A 20,733-nucleotide genomic window follows, 5' to 3' on the forward strand; every position below is an offset into this window, starting at 1 on the left:
CCTGCGCCGCCCCTCCGCCCTCCCACTCCCACCCCCGCCGGGCCTGCTGACCGCGCCGCGCCGGGCGCCCGAGCCCGGGCCAGAGCCGGCCCGCCCCTGCTGCCATCTCGCTCTCGCCGCCGCCGCCGCCGAGGGGATTGAATTGAGGCGCCGCGGCTGCGGGAGGCGCAGAGGAAGGAGGAGCCGCCGCGGGAGGGAGCCGGGGCCGAGCCCGAGAGCCACGCCGAGGAGGAGACGCGAGGAGGATGTCTCGCCCCGCGGCCGGCCCCCGATCGGCCCGTGACTCTTAAAGCGGCGCGCCTCGCACCCCAGCGCGAACTCAGACTTTGTCTTTGGGGCTCCCTCTTCCCCCCAACCCCGGCTTCTGCCCTTGCCGGTTTGCAGCGAGATCCCAGAGGAGCTGGCGAGCCTCTGTGCCCTCCAGCCTCCTTCACCATGTCCAAGATGCCGGCCAAGAAGAAGAGCTGCTTCCAGATCACCAGTGTCACCACTGCCCAGGTGGCCACCAGCATCACCGAGGACACCGAGAGCCTGGACGACCCGGACGAGTCACGCACAGAAGACGTCTCCTCCGAGATATTCGATGTTTCCCGAGCCACGGATTATGGCCCCGAGGAAGTCTGCGAGCGCAGCTCCTCGGAAGAGACGCTTAATAACGTTGGGGATGCGGAGACTCCCGGGACCGTCTCCCCAAACCTCCTCCTGGACGGGCAGCTGGCGGCCGCGGCCGCTGCTCCCGCCAACGGAGGAGGAGCTGTTTCGTCCCGGAGCTTGGCCGGGGCGCTCGCCAGTACCCTGGCGGCAGCGGCCACCTCGACCCTCGCCTCTGGGGCTTCTGGCGGCCCCCCGGTCGCGGGCCCATCCACGGGACCAGGGACCGCAACTCCATCTCAGCCCCCCACCGCCTGTAGTTCCCGTTTTCGCGTGATCAAGCTGGACCACGGGAGCGGGGAGCCGTATCGCCGCGGCCGATGGACGTGTATGGAATACTATGAGCGGGATTCAGACAGCAGCGTCCTGACCAGGTCCGGGGATTGCATTCGACACAGCAATACTTTCGACCAGACTGCGGAGCGGGACAGCGGCCTGGGCGCCACCGGGGGGTCGGTGGTGGTGGTGGTGGCCTCCATGCAGGGGGCGCACGGGCCTGACTCGGGAACTGACAGCTCCTTGACTGCTGTGTCACAGCTACCCCCGTCGGAGAAAATGAGCCAGCCCACTCCGGCCCAGCCGCAGAGTTTTTGCGTTGGGCAGCCACAGCCGCCGCCGCCCGTAGGTGGGGCTGTGGCTCAAAGCTCTGCGCCGCCGCCGTTCACCGGAGCCTCGGCCGGGGCGCAGCCAATGATAACTGCAGCACAGCCAAGCCAGCTCCAGGGAGCCGTGGCCGGCGGCGCCCCTTCGGGGCCGGGTGCACAGAGTCTGCCGCCGCCGAACGTAACTCTGGCGCAACCGCCTGTGTCGCTGCCTCCACCGCCGGGCCCGACCAGTGGCGTTTCTGCAGCGCAGCATTCCCAACAGTTCGCTTATCCCCCGCCTCAGATACCACCTGGGCATTTGCTGCCCATCCAGTCCTCCAGCCAGAGTGAGTACCTGCAGCAGCACGTGGCCGGCTTGCAGCCGTCCATCCCCGCGCAACCCTCCTCCACCAGTGCCGGAGTGACGCCCCCTACTGCTGCCAGTTTTCCTATAGGCACAAGCCAGAATGCCTCCATGGGCGCGCAGATAATGGGTGCGTCCTCCCAGCCCAATGAAGCTGTGGCTCCGGGACCTGGACCAGCGCAAGGCGGACAGGCTGCACCTTCTCATCCGCCTGGAGTGCCTCCGGCTGGTGTGGGAGGCGTGGTGCAGCCGGGCATGGGTCCTGCCGGGGCTGGACAGCCCCAGTCCGTGCCTCCGCCGCAGATCGGTGGCAGTGGTCAGCTGTCAGCCGTGCCTGGTGGCCCTCACACCGTGGTGCCCGGAGTTCCAAACGTGCCTGCAGCTGTGCCCGCTCCAAGCGTGCCTAGTGTGTCTACCACTTCTGTTACTATGCCAAATGTATCCGCGCCTCTGGCCCAGTCGCAGCAGCTGAGCAGCCATACACCAGTCAGCAGGAGCAGCAGCATCATCCAGCCTGTTGGGCTGCCCTTAGCGCAAGGCACGCATAGTGCACCAACAAGTCTACCACAGTCCGAGCTAGCCCAGTTTCAGACTCAGACCCAGCCTTTAATCGGGCAAGTTGACGATACAAGAAGAAAATCAGAACCCCTACCTCAACCACCACTTTCTCTCATTGCTGAAAATAAGCCTGTTGTGAAGCCTCCTGTTGCAGATGTTCTGGCAAACCCCCTTCAGTTAACACCTATGAACAATCTCGCCACCTCTGTATTCAGCATAGCTATTCCTGTTGATGGTGATGAAGACAGGTATGGCGATCTTTATTTTAAATATTTGATAGGAATATTTTGGCCGAATCATGCGATGCAATTTTGAGAGATTTTATTTTGCAGTTGAGGCATTTATTTTTAAATATAAAACTTTATGTTTAGGAAAGTTGATTTAAATTTACTGAAGTAAAAGTATTTGAGAGAATCGGTCTTCAGTTTTTTAAAAGCAATAGGTAGAGATGCAACACTCTTTATTCAAACAGCTGGATTTCAACCCAAGCACAGCAATTTAAAGGTAGTAGCTAGTGTGCTGTTATACAGTTGTCTCTTACATATCACACTCGAACACTTTCTAAGTTTGGTCAGTGAGTTTTGATGCTGAGACATGAAAATATTTACACATTTTCCATTCCAGAAAACCAGAAGGCCCTCTAGTAACAGCAAAACAATGCATGTAAGCAATCTTCTCCAGTGTATCTGGAAAGGCTGAAAGATAATGGTGAAGTGTCAAATCCAGCTTTGAAGATCAGCCTTTTAGTAAAAGGGGGTCATGGGGCTGCCCACTGACTCCACTATAATACTATATTTTTTATTGCTTAACAAAAAAAATCTGTTGGAAAGATATTCTTATCCTCCATCAATATTTTTATTGTTAAAAAGGTATGAGATTAACAATATTAAAAACTTAAAGTTCTTGAAATTAGAAGATTCATAGTAAAAGCTCAAATGTCAGTAATTAGCTCCCCCTATTTAAGGGGTGCTGTTGATGTTTGGTTGTTTTAATGAGTTTTTTTTTTTAGGGATTTCGAAGAAATGTCTCATGGAAATTTGACACTATATATATACACACATATATGTATATATTGAAATTTTTTAAACACTCAATTGTTACAACACTTTACATTAAAAATTAGAGGAAGTTTTTAGGTAGTTTATAGTTAGGCATTTATTTGCTGGAGTTTTTAGAGGTTAATTTTAGATGTGCTAAACAAAACTCTATGGATTTCTAAAATAATTGGTATGCAGGAGAATACAATGGTATGTTGAAACTTTTTCTTCCTATGTTTCTTAGTTCTTTCACATTCTTTTCTTCCCATTTCTAATTAGCCTTGACATATTTCTGTTAGTTTGAAAAATGCACACTGAAATTCATTCATCTCTGCTTTTTATAATTAAAAGTTCACTTTTTTTTGTTAGGTGTCTTGCTTGTGGGAAGGCTTTTAGAGAATATTCATGCCCTATAAGGAAGCTCAGCTAGATAGTTATTGATAAATATTCTGTGGATGGGACTACCAAATGAAGAAACTTATTCCATAAGGCACTCAGAAAAATCTCTTAACTTTTATATAGTTGCTTCCATTTTCAGATATAGGTTTACACCCCAAATGCAGATTGTTTGCCTCCTTTGATAATAGCAGGCAGCTTTTCTAGCTGTCAGGGGCCAATTTTTTCAGATAAATTGGTTAACAACCTTTTGCTTAGTTGCCTCTCTGTTCTTGTACACTGCCCTCTCTTCAGGAAATGATTGATTTCCCAATCTTCCCTCCCTTTCCATACAAAGTATGCCTATGAAAAAATACATTTTCCCTCCTCTTAACAAGCATAAGTAATTATATTCCTCAGAGCTTTAGTATGATATAGCATGAAACAGGGATCTGTGGACAAATGGAAACTCTGAAATGTATTCTTTAGGCTATGACCTCAAAGATACATTTATTTCTCCTCTTGATTAACAAGTTGGTAATCTCAATAATCTTTATTAACAAAAAATTTGAGTGTCTGAACTGTAGATACTACCAAATCATTCTAATCAGTTTTAAGTAGTTAATCCAGTACAAGAGTTTTGATGTGTGTATAGTCCCATTTTTAAACATGGCACTTCTCTTCCTCACCCAGTCTTAAAATCTGTGTTGCTAATCAAATGTGCATGTCTAGTTTTTGTTATACTCTTTCATATGGTTTTAATTTAACATGCTAGTTTCCAAGATGTAATCTTAACACATTTGACGTTGGTTCACATCACTGGACCAACACACCTGGTGAAGGAATGAATCCATTAAGTAAAAATAGTATTTTTTTTTAATACAAAGCAATTGTAAAAGACATTTTAAAAATTTACACTTGAAATTAAATAACAGTTTTTCAGGCATTTGTTTTAAATTACTAAGATGAATATAAGTAAACTATCTTACTAAAAATCTTAATTTTAACATGGTAATTGGGGTTGCCTTTTTGAATTCTGTGTAGTTTTATGTGCAGTCATTCAAATGTAAAATAAGTTAGAATAAAAGGTCTTGAGTAATTACTACCTAAACTTTTTTTTAATAGATTGACTCAGTTCCTACACAAATATTATAAATAAGATGCTTTTTTTTTTTAAAAAAGGAACTTTTTAGTAAAGGCAGTCTCTGAGAAAAGGAAGGAAAATGAGAAATTAACAAAAATAATGAGGTAGGTTTTAGGTTGATACATTGAAAATTCTTACCTTCTGATTGGGTTCTATTACCTAATAGAAGGCTCTATAGCGACTCAATTTTGAGATCATTTATATTAGAGAATATGGTCTTTTATTAATACATCTTGATATTGTCATAGCCTTAAAAGGACTGATGGTTGAATATACAAAAAGATTTCAATTTTTATTGCCTTCTGACTATTAATTACTATGAAGTTGATATATCTTTCAGGCCATTTTCATTAGAAAAGCTTATTAGTTGTTGAGACTCTTCAAATTGGTTTTGTGTAAAATGTTGAGATATAATAGTGGTTGAATATACAGCTTATAAATAATTGTATAGTCACTTTACAGTGACTGCTAAAGAATTTGTTTAAACTATCTACACATTTAAAAGACTCATTTACTGTAAACAGAAGAAGGTGCAAAATATTACCAGCCTTAAAAGGACCATAGTACAAATTGCTTTCCATAGATAACTGACCAAAGTGAACTCTGAAGTGAAGGCCGCATTCCAGGAACTCATGAATGGCTGCAATTGTGAACTCTCAACTGCAGCTCAAGACTGTTAAAACATAATTGTAAGGATCCCTTAGTGGCATATATCTCCCTATCTGGTTAATGGCTTTATTTTTATAGTTTGCTAATGACTACTGATAAAGTATTATAAATTGTGAATACTAAGTGGTGTGCCTTAGTATGTGTTATAAATATAAATTTTGTTTGTACATTTATATATACACATTTTTAGTGGTGGTTTTGTTTTGTCTTTTTTTCCCCCCTACTGAGGATTGAACCCAGGGTTGCTCTACTACTGAGCTATATCCCCAGCCTTTGAGACAGGGTCTCCATAAGTTACCAAGGCTGTTCTCAAACTTGCCATTCTCCTGCCTCAGGTTCTAGTTTAACAGGGAATGACAGGCAAGAACCACCATGCCTGGCTTTGCATTCCTTTGTATGTTGAATTGTGGAGGTAATTTTGCTTTTCCAGATTTACAGTTGTATAAGTCACATACTAGATACCATCTTAATGCCTGTATAATCCTTTGAGACGGTATTCATACCAAAGAATTAGTAATCAGTATAAAATCATACATGTATGGACATTGTTTAATATGAAATGATAGTGGCACATTCATAAATGCCTTATTACTAAATATATTTTAGTTATAAATCTGGCCCTAAGTAAAGGAAGTTAATAGATTTTCAGAAGGATCAGTCATTTCTTAAAGTACCTGAAATTCCCAAAACCAAGAGTTAAGCTCAGGAGTATGGCCATTCAATTCACATTAATAAATAATTGTTTAAAAATTTTTGTAGGCGAATATAGGCCAAACATTGGCTGATTTAAAAAAAAAAAAAAGTTAGGGCGTAACAGTTTGGGGGTTATACAGATTTTAGTAACTATTTTAGTAATATTTGGGGAGTTTCCCTGTAGAGGAAAGGAGGGTATGAGATCACAACTAAGTCACTTATCATTTTTATATAGGACTGGTAGTAATAGACCATATATGCACTCCTGATATTTGTTCTTTGACAATTCTGATACAAAGAGATGGCACAAATATTAGATATATGGGTCTTGTACTTTATAATTTCAAATGGGAGTTTTTCTCTGTACCAGAAGAAGTTGAAAGCAGTGATATTTTCTAATGTTCTCTAGTAGGGAGTACCAGCCCTACCAATCAAATGTTAAAGAAACCAAAATTAATCCCTTTTCTAACATAAATAAGTTGTTAGGAGAGTATAAAAGGATTTTGACTTTCCTATAATGACAGTGTTGGGGGTAGGGAAGTATAGAGTGATAGCAGATAGCCAAGATGGAAGAAAATAGTGTAGAATGACATGAAATATGGTCTTGCAATGAGAACTTGTTAAAGGTGAGGAATAGAGGTCCAGTTTTTTGTTTTAAACCAGTATATATTTCCTCTTCTGAAGGATACTGTTTAATTATATTGCTCTTTAAATGCTTAAGTATGAGGAAAGAGAGGCTTTATAAAAACAGAACTGATTAAATTTAGCTTGAATGATGTTCCTTAAATAATTACTTATGAATGAAAGTTTTTTTTTAACAAGGAATCTTAACCAAAGCTGACAATGTAAGGTATGTGCAGCAATACTGCTGAATTGTAATAAATCCTTTAAGCTTATAGTTTTTCATTGTACTCAGCAAGTGGCCTTGTGATTGGAGGCTACTATTTTAGATAGTATCATTTTATTACATTGACAAAGAATATGAATACCTGAATCACTGACCTAATGTCTTTCCCACAGCAATTCTTAAACATACCAAAGTACTTAATATTTATTATATTCTTAATCTGGCAGTGTTCAGGAGGAAAAAAAAATGGGTCTCTCACAAAGATTTAGGAATAGTCATTTGCATCATTCTTATATATCATTTCTTGACACTAATAAATATATTTTAATGTGTATACTTCAAACTTGTCAGATAATATCTAACATATCTTGATTGACTGCTTTATCTAAAAATATTGGCGTAACTTCTACTTTTAAATCAGGAGAATAGCTGGGCGTGGTGGTGCACGCTTGTAATCCCCGCACTTGGGAGGCAGAGACAGGAGGATCACGCAGGTTCAAAGCCAGCGTGCTGGCTTAAGAGACCCTGTTTCCACATAAAAAAGTATTTAAAAATAGGTCTGGGAGTGTAGCCCGTGGGAGTGTAGCCCAGAGGTAGAAGGACTTCCAGGAACCCCAGTACCACACACACAAAAAAAATCAGGTGAATACATTTCACACACGTTGCTATGGACCTCTCAAATTTAAAACCTCAAATCAGATTAAATATTTAGTCTTACTTTGCACTTAGGCTAACAGTAATTTTTAAGAAATAGAATGAACTCTCACTTTTTTAGTTGTACAAGTATATATAGTGGTTAAGTGAAAAATCTGCAGAATATTGCATTAATAATTTTATTACTTTTTACCCAGGACATACACTAATTAACAGAGGAGATACAAAAAGTCAGAAAGTTAAATTATTTGAAATTTTTCCCTTAGCTGGGTGTGATGGTGCACTCTTGTAATCCTAGCATTCTGGAGGCTGAGACAGAAGGATCACTGTTCGCGGGCAGCCTCAGCTACTTATTGAGGCCCTCCACAACTTAGACCCTGTTTTCAAAATAAAGAATAAAAAATAGGGCCAGGAGTGTAGCTCGGAGGTCAAATGCTCCTGGGTTTCATCCCCAGACCCGAAAAAAGTAAATAAAATTTTTCCCCATAAACTTTCACTAAAATTTGTCCAAAGCATATTACTATGTAGAAAATGGCCTTTGTGATTACAATTATTGTAAATAATGCTGATATATTTGTGTTATTAATGTTTTAGGCTAACCTTTTTCGTTATTGTGCAAGAAAATTGTTTGTGTGAATAAAGAAATTCCAAAGCAAATTTAAAGCCAACTAGTTTCTAAAGTAGAATTACAATTCAATTTTGCCTAGTGGTTTTATATGTTAAACCAAAACAAATCATTTATATGGTTATCTCTCCTTTAAAAACAAAGACAAAAAAGAAGGGGACTTAAATAAAATCAATAGTGTTTTAATTATGTATTATGTGAGTGACCATTACAAACAGTGGAGTCAGACATAATTGACCTGAAATCTGTTGTGCTGCATATTTGAAGCACTTGACCTTAAGCTAGTTGTTCAGCCCTATCAGACTCTTGTTTCTCCTATATAAAACATGAAGAAAATAAATTTGTAAATAATACATGATAATCAATAACATTAAGACAATATGAATGGCAAATAGACATCACAGAAATGTTAAGAGTTTAGTGTCCAGATCACCCCTTAATGTACTATAAATTATACCAAGTCTTCAGTTTTGGTTCTGCAAGTATAATTTTATGGGCATGTCCTTAAAAAAAGAGTTGTCATTTTAGGCCAGAGAAGTTGTGATATAGTAAGGAATGCAGCAAATTGTGTTCTAATCTTGGCCCTTTCACCAGTTGCTTATTTCTTTGGTCTTCGCGAATATGGGCTTGGTCAAACTTTTAGATTTCCTTTAGCCCTGTTGAATTCATGCATTTAAAAGAATTTTATGAGAGAGCTGCCAGTTTAAACCTTCCTCTTATCAAACTCCTTTTTTGCCTTTAGCCTATTGTGTGATAGTAAGTGAAGTTTGCAAATATTCATTCTATAAATTGAATGCCCAAGAAAACATTTAAAAGCAACAATATGCTTTTAAACTTCTCCTGTATTCCTTGAGTAGTAAGCCTTGGGATACAAAAATAAGGCTATCCTGACCTCCAAGATCTCAGGCTATATGAAAATGATTATCAGGTACATACTTTGGTATGCATTATAGGCTATACATGTTAGGTGCCAATTAGAACAGTTTGAGACATCAAATCATTTTGGGATTAGAAGGTAGTAGTAAAAGTCTCTGCAAAGGGTATATGTTTATACAGTTCAAATTTTAAAAGATTCAAGAAGATAAAGTCTCTGCCACCTTGTTCCCCACCCATCCAGTTTAAGTCCTTAGAATCAACCCATTATTTGTACATTCTTCTGAGGCTAACTCATGAAATCTTAAAAGGATCTTTCAGATTAGGGCACTGGTAAGAGAAAGAATGATCTTCCAAGCTGAAGGAGAAGGCAGCTTGTGTAATGACATGAAAGAGTGGGAATCTTTCATATTTGGAACATGATTTGATTAAATTGACAGGAACCAAATTGAATGGGGTTATGATAAACCTAGATTTTTTATAATAAGCTTATGACTGCTCTTAGAACTGTTTCTTGAAGCTTTTATTGTTAAATTGTAGTATTTATCTTGTGGTCTTTTAATACCTTTTTCAGTGATTATTATAAATTAAAACTCTGTGATGAGGTTTTGCTAAGGGTAGTACAAGGGGAATGCTCGGTCGCCAAAATCAAAATTTTCAGCTGGGTATGGCAGCACATGCCTGTAATCCCAATATTTGGGAAGCTGAGACAGAAGGATTATAGGTTCAAGAGCAGCCTCAGCAAGTAGTGTGACTCATCAACCTAGTGAGACCCTGTTTCAAAATAAATAAAATAGGGTGGGGAGGGGGATTGCACCTAATTCTAAATTTAAGTATTCTGTGTGCTAGAAAATTACCTTGAATGGTTATGAACATTTGGTTTATCTTAAGATACTCTTCCAAAAGTTGTTTTTTACACAGTATAATGTGGGCACCATAATTCTTTGTTAAATACAAAGCTTAATTATGCCAGGCTCACTGGATACGTAATCTAGTGTAGCCTTTTCAACAGACTCTAAGGAAGTGTTTTCTTCCTATTTTATGGATTAGGGAAACTGAGACTCAGAGAATTTGATTCATCTGTTTATTAAGTGGCACAGCTTGTAGATTCATATTCATATTTTCAACTCCAGTGTTCTTAAATATTCTGAGTTGAAAGTTTTGCTTTATTTCTTGACAATGAGATATGAGAGGAAGGAAACTTTAGCCACTGATGTGTTGGTTCTATTGCAACCTTTTATCCAAAGGATATTTCTAATCTTTTGAATTCCCCAGGTAATAATATTGGAGATGGCCCTTGTTGATCTTATTGTGTTTCCCTGCTTTCTATTTAGAAATCTCTGAAGTTCAAATTTTGGGCTGTGTGTGTGTGAGAGACAGACAGACAGACAGACAGACATTAGGGATTGAACCCAGAGGCATTCTCTCTCTGAGCTATACCCCTAGCCCCCTTTTTTTATTCTTTATTTTAAAACAGGGTCCCACTAAGTTCTAGAAGGCCTCATTAAGTTAGCTGAGGCTGGTGGCAAAACTGAGATCCTTCTGTCTCAGCCTCTCATACTGGGATTACAAGTGTGGGCTGCCATACCCTGCTTGAAGTTTAGTTTTGACATAAATTATAGACAAAGTGTTCACTGAATTCACTGCTCATGTACCTTTTAAATCTCCAACAACTTTTGTAGGTTAGTTTTCAAGAGTGGTGTATGTGTGATTATTTTTCCTCCCAGTTATAATTATCCTAAGAAGATATTGTGTGCAAAACAAAGTAGACATTGTTACATGCTTTGTGTCACTTTTTGATATACTACTTTCATGTACTTGGAGTAGTTATCACAGACTATTTAGTAAAGTTAGGAAGGAAGAAATACATTTTGTTCAATGATTTTTTTTTAAATGTCCACAAATTGGAAAGTAGGATTTTCATTTTAGGTGGCTAAAATAAATTCCATATAAACCACACTTCAATCTTCCTAAGAATTGCTTCACTAGCTGTATATTTAGAAAGGTAATTTATATTGTTATCAAATAAATTATTAGAAAATTCTTTTCAAATTTTATTTCTTTGGCAGAAGAGAATGTGTGACCAGAGCATAAAACCTAATATTCCTAATTTTTACATTTTAGTTGCCTTCTGTTGCTTTCAGGTTTCATAGACTGTAACCTTGAAATGATCCTATTGACAGAGTTTTCTTGGGCTCTTAATCCCCTCAGTTTTTATGTCATTCCAAAATAGAAGTCTTTTGATGATGAAACCCGTTAGGATTTACTAATGGTTCTTTTCCTCTAATCACCCCATCTCTCACCTGCCTCGGTGGTTTTGATTAATTAGGTTTCACAGACTTGATACCTTGAACCATACCTGTTAATATTTTGAGACTAACTTATTATTGCTATTTGCTAAAAGAAAAAAAAAGAAAAATGAAAAACAACTCTCTGTTTATGGATAACATCTCACTTTGAAGTATTCCAGAAATTAGAGAGGAAAAAACAACAACAACTGCAGTGCTGGGGTTCAAATCTAGGGCCTTTTTCTTCATGCTCAGACAAGTGTTTCCACCACTGAACTGCATCCCACCTGAAATTTTATTTCTCATAGTAAGACTACATTTTTGTTCTTAAAATTTAGACTACTTAAGTTTTTCTATAGTATATTAAGTTGTATAACTTTAAATGACTTCTTTATGTAGAAAAGATGTTTGTTATTGTCTTATGTCTAATTTTGCAACCTAATTCTAACATGTTTTTAAATTCTTTAGGTCCAGTTAACTACATTTTATTTCACAGGTTCTTTTCAAGCCTCAAGACTTACTCTTGATTGTAGATGTATTCTTTTTTCACTTTACATTTGATTTGACTTGTAAGAAACATCTTACTCCTACATTCAGAATTTGTTGAAATTTTATACGTTAAGTAAAATAACTTCATTTGAAACCAGCTTATCTGGCAAATATATTTGCTTCAAGTTAAATACTTACATTTTCAAAGGCAGGATATCTGAAGTCCTATTTTTTAAAAAATGTCATCTTTATAACATTTAATTTTAAGCATACTTAAAGTGTGAGTACTCTCTGAAATTTTAATTCTAGACTTGGAGAATAATAATAACAACCTAGGAAGTATTTACTACCTTCCATTTTGAGTCATTCCATTTACTTGTCTCCATACAGACCTAAGAATAGCCAACTAGTTCCCATATAGTCCTGGACAGGCCTGATTTACCCAAAAAAAAAAAAAAAAAAAAAGCCAAATTGAGTTTTCAGTTGGTTTAATTGGCTTTTATTTGATTTGGCAGACCAACTTCTAAGTATAATTTTTTTTTAAAGTCTGACAAATACATGCTGAAAGGCTATATGTCATTAAATAGTAGTTATAAGCCCTCTTAAGCCTTGTTATTGGTAGATCTAACCAGTATCTTTGATTGTCTTGGATCTATTAAAGAGAATAGAGTAAAGGTTAAACAAATAGAAAGGAGCTAGAATGGGGCCACAGGAAGAATACATTATTTAGGAATCCTAATTACTCAAACAGCTACTTTGAACTTTGGGCAACTATGTCTCCTTTTTTTTATTTATCTAAAAGGTAAATGGTTTATATTCAGAATGCCTTTTAAAAATAATTTATGTGCTACTGGGGACTGAACCCAGGGGCAGTCTACCTCTGAGCTATACCACCAGCCCTATTTTTTTTTTTTTTTAATATTTTTTCTTGCCGGGCGTGGTGGCGCACGCTTGTAATCCCTGCACTTGGGAGGCAGAGACAGGAGGATCGCGCAGGTTCAAAGCCAGCCACGTGCGCTGGTTTAGGAGACCCTGTTTCCAAATAAAAATGTAAACATAGGTCTGGGAGTGTATCCCGGAGGTAGAAGGGCTTCCAGGAACCCCAGTACCACCAAAAAAATAAATAAATAAATAAATAAATAAATAAATAAATAAATAAATAAAATATATTTTTTCTTTTTCTTTTCTTTTTTATTTTTTTAATTTTTTATTGGTGCACTGTATTCATACATCATAGTGGGATACAAACTTTTGTAGACATACATGCACCAGCCCTATTTTTTATTCTTTGTTTTGAAACAGGGTCTCACTAAGTAGCTGAGACTGTCTGCGAACTACTATCCTCCAATCTCAGTCTCCCAAATGCTGAGATTACAAGCATGCGGCATCACACCTGGCTTCCAAAAATGATTTTTTAATTCAACACAATTTAATGACTTTTAAAATCATTCTGTGATGTATTTGTCTTATTTGATGATCAGTGATGCTTGCTTGCTATTCCAATAGACCTTGGAAATGGTTTTCTTATTGTACAAATAATTTTGCAGACTTTTTTTCTTTCTTTCTTTCTTTTTTTTTTTTTTTTTTTTTTGCAGTACTGGGGGTGGAACCCAGGGGCATTCTACCTTCAAGCTACACCCCTACCCCCCCTTTTTTTTTTAATTCTTTATTTTTGAAACAGGGTCTCCCTGAATTGCAAATGACCTTACTAAGTAGTAGCTGAGGCTGTCTGCAAACCATGATCCTCCTGTCTCAGCCTCCCAAATGCTGGGATTACAAGTGTGCGCCACCATGCCCAGCTATTGACTGTATCTTAGAAACTTTAGTCAGTCTTAATTCTTCAACCATTCTGCAAAGCTAAATAATATCACTATTTAAGGGATTAAGAGATGTAAAGAGAGTGAAATTTAACTCTGCTGTGTGTTTAACTTAGTGGTTTAAGAGCATAAACTGTGAGACCAACTGGTTACTACCTTCTGTAATAACTCTGTGACATCTAACACATGTCACTTTTATCTGATCTAGTTTTCTGATCTGTGAGATGAGGATAGTAACTGTTAGCCCTTTTAGTAGAGTTGTTGTAAAAGTAAATGTAAAGCATTTAGAATGGTGTCTGGTATATAATGAGCACCTGCATCCTAAGGTGTTGCTGCTATTCTGGTACAGCATGAGTGAAGAATTTTTATAAAGTGATATGACAAGTATTTGTTCTGCAAAAGTACAGGTAGAAGGTGAGGGAGTTTGTAGAACTATACTGAAGAGGAGAGAGAACTATTAGGAAGCAGCTGTGTTGAAGTTTAGTTCCCCCAGAAACTACTGAGATAGAAGGTAAATCATCCACACAGGCAACTGCAGATGAGCCCATCAGTTAAGATTATACCGTGTTAGGTGTAGGGAATGGTAGAAATGAATAACTATGGTGAGTAGGTTTTACTCTTTAAGAGGGCCATTATACTAATGCAAGAAGTTAGAAAGCTGCCGTATAATTGCAGCATCCTTATTTGCATTAGCCCAGAGAAACTCATAAAGAAGTGGATTCTGAAGGTGGAAGTGTCGAGTCCAACCCAGGAAAGGACTCTTAATGTTCATTATCAATCTTTTCCAACTTTCATTTAGCAAATCCTAAGAAAGGTATAGCTTAACATTTTACATGTAGATTTTTATAAAGGTGTGTGTTAACAGAGTAGGGTTGATAAGCTATGAAGTAAGTAGGCACGGTCATATGTATACACACAATCGGATGCTAGTATTTAATAGTATAAAGTATATAAATAAAAATATATAAAGAAATAATAGTACCTATTATTTCTTTTAGGACTTTAATTCTGAATTATTATTAGCATCTAGATTTTGTCTACTTTTTAATTCCTTTCAAAGCGTAAGCAAGTTTATATGGCTCTTTCTATTTACATTAAGGCAGTTGCACTGTTTGAGAAATCTAAAATCTTCCATTTTTTTTGAAAAGTAGTAATTTTACTGTACATTCTCAACCTCATTTCCATTTGATTCTCGGATCTCACAGGAATCCTTCAACCGCTTTCTACCAAGCGTTCCATTTGAACACGTTTCAGGAATCAAAGAACCTCTGGGATAGGTATGAATACTTACGAATGGAATGCATACATGCAAGAGTGTATGCATGAATTGCTTTGCATAAAACCGATCTGTGTTATTTTAAGGGGGAAAATCACATGGGATTTTAGCATGGGACAAAGCAGCAAAATAAACCAAAAGGACAATCTCCATCTTATATAGACCATAAATATGCTTTTCTTTTCATTGCATTTTGTGCACTTTTAAGTATATTTATTTTTTAAGGATTTGTGTATTTTGTATTGAATTTTATAATATGAAATAACCACTTACCAGGTATATTTTAATACACAAATTATTCTGTAAAATAAACTATAGCTATATACTATTTTATAAGATTTATCTGTAAAAGTTTTGATAACACAAAGCAAAATATTATTTGAAATTAAAACATTGAAGGAAGGACAAGACCAAAGTATCAAAGTAGACATTACTTAATTTTGGACAAATTTTGACATCAATTTGTTTGCTAGACTTAACTAGATCCATATTATTGACTTAAAAGCTTCTAAGACAGTTTTCTTTCTCACAAAAATGCATAGATTTTATTTTTAACTTTAAAATATAAAGAATAAAATCTCAGTTCATTTTTTACAAAAAGTACTTTGGTTTATCTTTCTGCTTAACACACATTTCAAGTAGTATGTGCTCTGTTCAGTTATTTTGCTGAATATTTATTAGCACTCCATCACTCTATGTTTAATTAATAAAAGTTAAGAGCAAACAGCATTTTTTAAATTCACACAAAGCTTGTTAGATTCTTTTAACTCTGCCTGGCATCGCATTTGTGTCTTTGGCATAGTTTTGGATAACACTCATAGACTATCTCTTTCTTTAGGAAAGAGTACTGCTAAGTGCATGTACATGTCCTATTAAGACATGGTTTACATTGCTTAGAAGTGGTAAAGCTTTTAATTTTTAGGATTAATTTGCTTGTTGTGTGTTACTCTAAAGATATTTTCTAACAAAGTATCTTTGAGACAGTGTGTTCCTTAACCAAAAATGTTTTTGAACAGTCACTTTTAGAACAATAAGTTTTAAGACTTGAAGAACCATATTTTTACAGTTTTTAAATAATATTGCTCTATTGTAAATTAATATAAAATATGACATGAAACAATCATGAAGGTTTAATAATCTAAATAGTTTATCAAATGTAGCCAGAGTATGCATACTTTGGGGTATATTTATACCTTTCAGAAGAAAAGGGGAAAAAATTGTACTCTTTTTAGAAATAGTAAAAGTTTTCAAATATGTTTAAATTTAATCCAAATATTAATTTTAATGAGCTTTCATATTAATATGGATAGTATATATTATTTTCACCTAAGCAGTGTAGAAAGGTTTGAATTTTTTTTTTTATAATTTTGATCTAATACTAAAGGGCTTTTGTTCCATTATAAAACAACCATAGAAAGTGATTGCTCATCATTTATTGTTGTAGTTAAATTAAATTCTTCCATTTATCTTTTTTTTTTTTTTTTTTTTTTGCGGGCATGAGGATGGAACTCAGGGGCATTTGACCTCCGAGCTATACCCCTTGCCCTGTTTTTTATTCTTTATTTTGAAACAGGGTCTCACTAAGTTGCAGTGGGCCTCACTAAGTAGCTGAGGCTATCTGCGAACCGTGATCCTCTGGTCTCAGCCTCTCAAATGCTGGGATTACAAGTGTGCGCCACCACGCCCGGCTTGTTTATGGCTTTTTAAATAATAGAAATGTTAAGGTATCAGAACTGAGACAAGTTGCTTTTTCTGTAGTTTCTCATGGGTAAAAAATATATTCTCTTGAAGCCTGTTTTTCAGCACCTAAGTTAATAGATGCTTATTTATAGTTATTAATGCCAAAATACAATTAGAATTTATATTTCATATTAGACATTCATAAATTGGCCTATTGATACCAATGTGACAAGCTTAATCTAGTGTAATAGCTTCTTTTTAATTTTTCAGCTAGCTTGTTAAATTTTCAGTTGCAAAAGTAATAGTAACCAGCTTCATTAGTTCTAAGAGTCTAACTTTAGTTGACAGATACCTACAGACTAAATAGGTCTGTCAGCTAAGAAAGTATTGTAGAACTGTTGATTCACTGCAAATTAGTTGAAAATATGTGCTTTAAGCTTTTAAAAACATTAAAAGTAACTTCTGGCCTTGTTTGTTTTGGATCTCACCAAGTTACCTTGTACATTTTTTACTTAAACATTTAGTTTTTTTTTTTTTTTTACTACTTGTTTGCCAAATAAACATTTTATAGGGATGATTCTGCTGTTAAATAGTACTATACAGGAGTTGAGGGACCATACGCCCTATTACATAATCTACTTATTTTGAGGCATAAATTTACCTGCCACTGTTACCAGATAACCATATTTCAAACTCCTATTTATAAAATACTGGAACAGTTTTCAGGAGGGGCAGCTTTTAGCGCATGCCAATTTTCATTAAACTGCCCTAGATATCTGAAAATATCTTTTTTTTTTATCTAGATTTTTGCCTTACATGAAAAACTAAAACTGCTTCTTCACCCATTAGGATTCTTTCAGATTAGTAGAGTATCTTTTTATTAAAAATAAGTAAATAATGTACTTCCCCACATTAACTTAAAGTTCTCTAATGGCTTCTTTATTTTCTTCTGCATTTAAGTTAGAATTAGCAAATTGAGAAGCCTCTTCTTCCATTTAGATATTCTCTCTTGAGAGTGTCCAGTTCTTAAGTTGTACTAAAACTAAAGCTACTTTCAATCTTTTCTTCCCATTTTCCTGTTAGTGCTATCATAGTCTCTGTCTTTGATATGTTAGAAAATTCTCCAGGAATCAATGAATAAAACCATCCTCAAATATGACAGGCCAGGCATGGTAGTACACACTCATGATACCAGAGCTTGGTAGGCTGAGACAGGAGGATTGTGGGTTTGAGAACATCCTCAGCAACTTAGTGAGGCCCTGTTTCAAAATTTAAAATTAAGGCCGGGCGTGGTGGCGCACGCTTGTAATCCCCGCGCTTAGAAGGCGGAGACAGGAGGATCGCGCAGGTTTGAAGCCAGCCGCGCGCGCGCTGGCTTAGGAGACCCTGTTTCTAAATAAAAATATAAAATAGGTCTGGGAGTGTAGCCCGGAGGTAAAGGGCTTCCAGGAACCCCAGTACCACCCAAAAAAAAAAAAAAAAATTTTTTTAAATTGGCTGGAGGCCTAGCGCAGAGGTGAACATCCCTGTTCAATCCTCAGTACCTCCCACTTAAAAAAAAAAAAAAAAAAAAGAAAGAAATAAACACACACACACACACACACACTACATATAGTGGGGGCAGGAAGAGGGAGGTAGTTCAGCCCCTTTTTAGAAAGCCCTGTTTAAAATGAGTAATGAGCCAGGTATGGTGCACGCTTGTAATCTCAGTATTTGGGAAGCTGAGATAGGAGGATTGCGATTTACAGACAGCCTCAGCTACTTAGGTCCTTGGCAACTCACTGAGACCCTGTTTCAAAATAAAGAATAAAAAAGATAGGGCTGGGGGTATAGCTCGGAGGTAGAATGCCTTTGGGTTCCATCCCCAGTACTGCAAAAATAAATAGATAGATAGATAGATAGATAGAGTGATATAGCTTATATAATTAGATTTCTAGGAAATTATAAGTCAATTTTTAGTAATATTCTAGTGTGTTAGCATTTCTGAATAGTAACTTTAAAATAATTTTTTTTAGAAATTAACTTTCCAAAGATAATTCTTAGCTTTGCCAAATCTATAGAATTAGCTTAGAAACCTATCCTGATAATCACTGGGGATCCGGCTCTAATTGGGAGTTTTTGTCTATAAAAGCTCAGAGTAAAGATTTATAGCAAACAGATGCATCTCTTCTTACAATATCAGATCAGTATGGTAAAGGAGTATTAGAGGAAGGAAACTTTAGACTAAAGGAAGAAGTTGGGTAGCTTATAAGAATTTAATTTCAATGATAAGCTCTTGAAGCGTTTTTGTCTTCATGAAGAAATTGCATAATTGTAGTTAAACAAGTGGTAGAAACAGTTGCTAAGATGCACTATCACCTTGAGTCTGCTTGTCCTTTCTTATGATAGCACCAGAATTTAAAGAGAAAGTAATAAGAAAAGTAGTAGATAATGGGTTATTGAAATCAATGGCTGAGTTCATGATAGATCTTTTAGTAAATACTTGATGATTTCTCTTAAAATTTTTACAGTGATTATTCACTTAAATGTGATTACATCTAGTTTTTAAATTACTGGATTTAAAAATATGTTAACCTCAGCATTTTGTGTTAGGAAAAAATTTGCATTACTTTTTTTCTTTTGTTTTTTGCCATACTATGGATTGAAGGGCATTCTACCCCTGAGCTTCACCCCCAACTCTTTTTATTTTTTATTTTGAGACAGGGTCTTTTTTTAAGTTGCCCGGGCTGGCTTTGAACCTATTAACTTCTGTTTCAGCCATCCAAGTACTAGGGCCATAGGCAAGTACCACTGTGCCTGGCACTTCCATTACCATTAATACTTGTGAGATTTTATTTTTGAAGTTAAAGTAAGTTAAAACTAAGCTTTTTTAAAAAAATTATTTATTTATTTATTTATTTACTTATTTGCGAGTCTGGGAAGAAACCCAGGGGCATTCGACCTCTGGGCTACACCCTCAGCCCTATTTTTTATTCTTTATTTTGAAACTGGGTCTCACTGAGTTACGGAGGGCCTCACTAAGTAGCTGAGGCTGTCCGCGAACCGCTATCCTCTGGTCTCAGCCTCCCGAATGCTGGGATTACAAGCGTGCGCCACCACGCCCGGCTCAAAATTCAGCTTTCTTATCAGTACCCTGGGTAATGTGTAAGATAATTTGTCTTGTTTTTCTCATCCTCTTAAGAAGCTTCAGTCCATCATTAACCAATACTTATTTAGCCCAGATGGTAAGACATGTTTGCTATGTGGCTAATAAAATTTTTGAATGCTCTATAATAGTACTTTAAAAAAAGAAGTTTTTAATGAAATTAAACTATATCAGAAAAATAAATGTACAGCTCAAACTGAAAACATCTTTGTAACCTCACCAAGATTAGGACACAGGATATTATAAACCTCCTTCATGACCTCTTCATGCCATCAGCCAGTCACACCCTCTCCCTAGCCTAACTTCTGATATGTTATGTAAGTAGAATCTTACACTATATTTTTTGTCTGTCTTCTTTAACACCCAATATTATGTTTGAGATTTGTATCTGTAGTGGAGTACTTGCTGGTCATTGTTACTAGTTAAATGTTCTCTCCTACTAATTGTGTGCAAGTATCTTAAGGATGCAGACCTGAACCATTTTGTAGCCACCCCAAATATAGTACCTGATCATTTTTCCTAGTACTTAAGTAATTTTACTGATTTTATTTCAGCGTATTTTACTTAAGGACATCAAGTAGAAGTTAATCTAAGAAGTAAAAAATTAGAGAACAGGTTTTTAATGACCTTTTAAGAATGTCTCTTTCTTTCCTCTCTCCTCTCCTTTCCTCTCTTTCTTTCTCCCACTTACTATTATTTTGAAATAATTTTAGATTTCAAGTTTTAAAAAATAGTACTGAGAGTTCCTGTGTACTCTTCACATAATGAACATACATATTCAAGGTACCAAGTCTGGCCTTAATTGGTATGGAGATGTGATTAACTTACAAATTTCCAGCTTTTCTTTAACTACTTGTGATGGTTGCTACCCTCACCAGAATCCTTGGTATCACATTATGTTTTTTGTCAGTAAACTAATCTGTAGTTTTTAATGTGGGTTGTGAGCCCGGGTAGAAAGTGCAGG

General features: G+C 37.2%; 1 protein-coding gene across 2 annotated transcripts in view; it reads left to right on the forward strand.

The window, feature by feature from the left end:
- Positions 1-435: 435 nt before the first annotated feature.
- TSC22D2 (TSC22 domain family member 2) overlaps positions 436-20,733 on the forward strand; it is a gene marked incomplete at both ends in the record, with an annotated part of 53,580 nt that continues 33,282 nt past the window's right edge. Inside the window, 2 exons of one of the 2 annotated variants that reach the window (XM_080696233.1) lie at positions 436-2,405; positions 14,874-14,945. In XM_080696233.1, coding sequence (XP_080552359.1) covers positions 436-2,405; positions 14,874-14,945 — 2,042 coding nt within the window. The remainder of the gene's footprint in view (positions 2,406-14,873; positions 14,946-20,733) is intronic. The other variant, XM_080696234.1, reaches the window with a different exon arrangement.

Source organism: Muscardinus avellanarius (assembly GCF_963383645.1).
Source record: "Muscardinus avellanarius genome assembly, chromosome: 5".
Taxonomy (NCBI): domain Eukaryota; kingdom Metazoa; phylum Chordata; class Mammalia; order Rodentia; family Gliridae; genus Muscardinus; species Muscardinus avellanarius.